A 6,000-nucleotide genomic window follows, 5' to 3' on the forward strand; every position below is an offset into this window, starting at 1 on the left:
CTTAAACTAATCACCCTGAGATCAAGAGTTGCATGCTCCACCAACTGAGCCTGTCAGGTACCCCAGAAAATGGTAACCTTGACAAGAAAATACTGTCCATTTTTCATTTCATCATGTACCCAAATAGACAGAAATTATATAGAAATATATCTCAGCTACAAAGCAGCAGAATCAGGATAACTAATGATATAGATCTTTAAAAAATTAAGTCACAATTTTTAATCCTGGTTATATAATTTATAGTGTTTTTTAAGTTTATTTCTTTTGAGCGAGAGAATGAGTGTGCACACACAAGCAGGGGAGGAGCAGAGAGAGAAATCCAAGCGGACTCTGTACTGTCAGTGGGCTGAACCCAGGAGTCTTGCGACCATGACCTGAGCCAAAGTCAAGAGTTGGATGCTTAACTGACTGAGCCACCAGGCGTCGTGGTTACATAATTTATCATAAAGACCTGAGAAAATGTGATAAAAGAATCCCTCTGCAGTACTCTAGTGAGAATTGTGTCATATGTAGAGGATAAAAGGAAGGAATACAACAAGGACACCTATTTTTCTAGAACACTGATGGCACTAGAACAGCGCTGTAAATCATCAGCCTAATACTATATTCCTCTAGATCTGTTTCTTCTTCATCTCCCATGGCTACTTTTAAAACAAATAAGCATACCATCACATGAAACCCTGTGATCACAATTCTTGCCAACCCCATTCTCCTCCAATGCAACTCATAAATGTCTTTCTCTGTGATGTTTTTCCCTGAAATGTCCCTTTTCAAACACCTTGAATATATCCCCTGTATCCTTCAAATCACCACCAGAGAGCTTTCCCTTAAGCTAAGCTGCCCTTACATGGTAACTCTTCATCCCCTGAGAATATACTAATGAAAAAGTTTGCATTTGCTAATAACCATGCCAATTTACCATCAGTATTTTTAAACTGGTACAGCCTTGGTTCCAATCCTTTCCACGTATCATAATGTGTTGAGAAAGGGAGTAGTAATGATTAAGTTTTAGTATCCCAAGCAAAGCAGACATTGATTCTCATAGCTAGTGGCATCTCTTCCAGACGATAGGAGACCCAGGAAACAGAGATTAGGACACTTGCCCGTGTGTCCTTTCTGGCATGTCTGCATTAAAATGAAAATTTTATTACAAGACACCACCACAGAAAGTATACTAACATGCTTCTGTGCCCTAAGTACTTGAAAACTGTAACTTCCTCATTAATGGTCTCAACTTCAGAATTACCTGAAGGTCACATCCTGGTATCCTACATGAAGCACCTAGAAGAATCCTACAAACATACTACATAAAAGTAAACATCATTTACTGCCATTTAGCACTATGATTAATTTTATTTTTTATTATGAACCTTAAGATATTTCTCTCATTTTTTATTACTCAATGATCTATTATCATAGCTCTTTTTCATTAGAAATCTAATGCAGAATACATTCAGAACAAAAAGTGAAGAGAGGCTACTTTAAATCACCAGTCCTCTGCAAGAACACAAACTAAAGAACGTATTTCTTCATAGCATTCAGCAGAGTCACCATTAATAGCTGCACAATCGCTAAATGCTGAGATCTTAACATCTTATGGTTGCACATTGCTGTACAAACAAAACTTTCTTTAGTGAACCTGTAATTCAAAGTACTGAATACACCTATATCTTAAACTATACTACATATTTTCCATTAGTTTGTGTTAACACTTCAATCTGTGAACAAATACGCCTTAACCTGGCAAATGTAGGCAGAAGTCATGTCTCATTCAGAAATTGAGGTCAGATTCTTAAAGCAGTAGTCAAAACTTAAACATTAAAAAAAAATAAATACATCAGCCTAAATTACGAAGAATTCCAAAGATCAAAAAAATCACTTAAAAAGACTACACAAAAGAATGTCTTAACTAAAATAAGTTAATATATCCTCTCTGTGAGTATAACTCATCACTGTCAGTGTCTCCTTAGAAGGCCCTGGGAGACCAAGAAACAGATCTGGACAAAAGAGAACATAGTAAAAACTACTTGTGTCATCTCTCTAAAAACTCACTTATTCTTTGTGACCTAGAAGTTTACCCTCCATATTTGATGACTCAAATTACAGATACATAAAATATGTAATTACTAGTGGAGATAATGATCATGAGCACAGGTTCAAGAGTCTAAGAGCCAGAGTGTGAATCTAGGCTCTGCCATTTATCCACTGTACGTAGTTGGCCAGCTATTTAACTCTCTGTGCCTTAAATACCTCATTTGAAAACGGGCGTTAGTAGTTCCTACCTCATAGGGTTATTGGGAAGATTATGAGCTAATACACATAAAACCTGTAGAATGGTACCTATTTATTATTAAAATAACGTTATTGAAGTGCACCTGGGTTGCTCAGTCGGTTAAGCATCAGACTCGATTTCAGCTCAAGTCATGATCCCACAAATTGTGGGTTCAAGCCTCACTATCAGTGTAGAGCCTGCAAGGGATTCTCTCTCTCCCTCTCTCGCTGCCCCTCACTCACTTGTGCTCACTTGTGCACATTCTCTCTGACTCTCTTAAAATAAATAAGCTTTTAAAAACAAAACAAAATAAAAAATAAACTTACTGAAAATGTTTAAATGTGTGGTCCCTGGTAATGGTTACTCCTTATATTCATAAGTGCTCCAGGCAGCATACCACAGTTAATTAAGCTCTTCACTATTATACAAAACACCTTTGAAACTTCAGGTGTTTACAAATTAGTGACCACACTTCTGACTCAATACTAAGTTCAAGATACCATAAACTCTCCAAAATGTGCACTCGATGGTAAATTGGCAAAGAGTGAAATTTTATACTTCTAAATTATCTTGCCAAATTAAAGGCAAAGAAAACGATAGTCACCTAGAACTTACCAGAGAAGACGCACAGAAAAATCTCTAGTACTGTAAGTAGATCTGTTTAAAGCAACAGGATCTATGCACTTTGGAAACCTACTTGGGATTTGTTTTCAAGTGTATTCAATGGCTTCACCTCTTTTATCACTTAAAACCTTAAAAGGAGGCCACATATGGGGCGCCTGGGTGGCTTAGTCGGTTAAGCGTCCGACTTTCGCTTGGGTCATGATCTCGCAGTTCGTGGGTTCAAGCCCCGCGTCGGGCTCTGTGCTGACTGCCAGCTCAGAGCCTGGAGCCTATTTCAGAGTCTGTCACTCCCTCTCTCTCTGACCCTCCCCTGCTCACGCGGTCTCTCTCTCTCCTAGAAATAAATAAAACATTAAAAAAAAAAAAAGAGGCCACATTTAATTTTGAATAACCCAACCTTGAAATTTGTTTCAGACATACTATATTCAGGAGCATACTATTACATTTCCTCTCAATAAAGTTAATTGAAAGACCATATTAATGAGAATCAATCTTTTTCCTTTCATCAAAATATCCAGAAAAAAATACTACTCTATTTTTTTTTTCTACTTTAGAGAAAGAAGAGAACAGCAAAGAGGGGCAAAGGGAGAGAAAGAATCTTAAGCAGTTCTAAGCTCAGCACGGAGCCTGACATGGGGCTTGATCCCATGACCCGAGCCAAAATCAGCAGTTGGACACTAAACAGGCTGAGCCACCCAGGTGCCCCATTTAAGCATTTTTAAATGAATGGATGCTTTTTAGAAATGTTAGTACAATAATTTACAAAAGTTGTAACATCTTATAATTGTCTAAAAGGTTTTCATTCCCAATACCCCATTATACCTGTAATATTAGGACATCTGAATTTTTAAAAACCTGCATTTTCCTGACTGCTTCAATACTGCAGGAGTTGGTTATTCCAACATACAAGCAGGAAATAAACTTCAAATAAACGTACTATGCTCAAAGGACTACCAACCAGGTTTTACATAAACCCAACCAAAGCATGAGAGAAAGAACTCTTACTTGAAAAGGTAGAGAGGCTTTCTCAATTTTTTCAGGTGACAGCACTCAAAATCTGCTATCCAATTTTCAAATTCTTTCAGGGCTCTGCAAATGCTGTTTGTTTAAGCCTGCTGAACTTCTGGGGTTGACAGCCATTTTCCCTTCAAACTTAATTGTCCATATTATCTATTTTCAATTTTATTAGGTCACCTTGAAATTCCCTCCTCTGAAAAGCAATTGAGGATTTTAGTTGACAACATGTCTCTTTAAAAATTAGCCAATAAAACCCACACATCTTTGGGCCTGCTCCCATTTTACGATTCTCCCTAAAAAACAATCTTTCTCAGGAACCGAATGGCTATACAGGAACTGCTTCAACTTCCCTGGACCTGCGTTAGATTCTTAAAACACCTTGAGATCCAGTCCTGTGCTGCAGCTATACAGCAGGCGCATGATCTCAGGGCTTTTCAACAGCCCCCAGGTCCCTTCCTGCCGCAAAACTTCTCAACAAGCGTTCTATATGCACTAGACTGTTAACAGTGTTGGGTTAACCGCTTTACCTGTTTATTTACCAACCCAATCATTTCGGGGAATTTCGAACCCTTCAAATCGCCTTCTGAAACACATCTAGAGCATCCTGTGTTGATACTCAGAGAAAGATCCGCAGCGGGATAAAAACGAGTTGGGATGTTCCTCCCCTGACCCAAATTGCTGTTGCCAGGATATGCGGTAGTAATGCGGTGGTTTCTTTGACACTCCAAGGATGTACTTTACCCTAGAAATAGCCAAGCTCTACTAAATCCCTTCTGGTCGCCGAGATTTCTGCGGAAACAATGCTCAACGGGAAGGATTTTTAAACACCTCAAAGCCGAGTTATTCTAATTTGGCCTTTTTGTTTGTTTGTTTGTTTTGCTCAGTAATGCCTGCCATCACGAGGACGTTTTTCCATACAACGTTTGCAACTAAAGAAAGGAAAAAAGAAGCTTGTGGCGCTAGTTATCACACGCTTAGGAAGTCCATTATCATTACGCTTCTTAAACATCGTTCGAGGTAGGACGGGGGCCGGGCTTCAGGCGCCCACAGTCCGACAACTGACTGTTTTCCAAGCAAAACTAACGGCCTAATAACAACAACAACGTTTATGCCCGGAAATTTCTATGTTTGACCAACCAAGACGGCGTCGGGTAACTAACGCACCCTCTTCCGTGGGAAGAAATGAAGACAAGACAATGAAAGGGATTTATCATAGTGAGTGAGGATGGACGAAGGACAAGCCCAAGCAGGGCCGAGCGGGCAAAACCCAGGAGTTCGTGAGCCCCGGTCTGAGCAACACTCGCCCGAAACCCTCCCAACCCACCTCTCTTCTCCCCACCCCCCTCTTCCCGGGAGCCCGCCCCACGCCTCCGCAGGCCGGGAGGACCCGAGGGGAGCACGGTCCGCGGCCCGAGCTTCCGAAACCCACCCAAGCAGGCCGAGGCCGCCAATGCGGCGGCCTAAGTTTTAACAGGTAAGAGAATACGAAGTGAAAGCAGACGGGGCCTCGCCTCAAGCTGGGAGGCCGCTTGAAGAATTGGGAGGCGGGAGCAGAGCGAGCTGGTTCGTAATCCGGAGCGGAGCCTGAAGGAAAAAAGATGGGAGCGGGGGAGGAGGAGGTCCCGGCTGGGCCAGCGCCTTCCCGGATCCTCGGCGACGCCCGTGTTTACCTGAAAGTCTCGGTCCTCGTTGAAGCGGGAGAAGCGGTCCGCCATTTTGCCGCCTTCGCTCCTCTTAGGACGAAGCTCTCCGGTTCGTTCCTTCCCTCCCGCGACACCCGCCCCCTCGCTCGCCTCCCCAGTTCCCCGCCTCCTCCCACGCCCACCCGGCGCGCGCAGGCGAGGGAGGGAGGAAGCGAGAAAGAGCGTCCAGAACGGAGCCCCTCAGGCGCAGGCGCCTTGCGGCCCTGGAGGCGGAACCTTCCCTTAAGTCCCCTCTCCTCTCACGGCCCAGAGCGACCCAGGCGGCCGCGCGTGCGCGTTCGCGCCCGAGAGCAGCAAGCGCTTCCGGAAAGAAAGGTCATGGGGGCACAATGCGCTTGTGTCCGGATGTGTTCCACCTGCTCGCGTGTACGAGTGCGGTATATT

At 42.8% G+C, this 6,000-nt stretch overlaps 1 protein-coding gene across 2 annotated transcripts in view; it reads right to left on the reverse strand.

Moving 5' to 3' along the window:
- Nucleotides 1-5,670, reverse strand: part of GPATCH8 (G-patch domain containing 8) — a 90,306-nt gene extending 84,636 nt beyond the window's left edge. For both annotated transcript variants that reach the window (XM_077747698.1, XM_077747697.1), the window contains exon 1: nucleotides 5,584-5,670. In XM_077747698.1, coding sequence (XP_077603824.1) covers nucleotides 5,584-5,628 — 45 coding nt within the window. In that variant the 5' untranslated portion in view covers nucleotides 5,629-5,670. The remainder of the gene's footprint in view (nucleotides 1-5,583) is intronic.
- Between the last annotated feature and the right edge of the window lie 330 nt (nucleotides 5,671-6,000).

This window comes from Crocuta crocuta, unplaced genomic scaffold, assembly GCF_008692635.1.
Source record: "Crocuta crocuta isolate KB4526 unplaced genomic scaffold, BGI_CrCroc_1.0 scaffold289, whole genome shotgun sequence".
Lineage (NCBI taxonomy): Eukaryota > Metazoa > Chordata > Mammalia > Carnivora > Hyaenidae > Crocuta > Crocuta crocuta.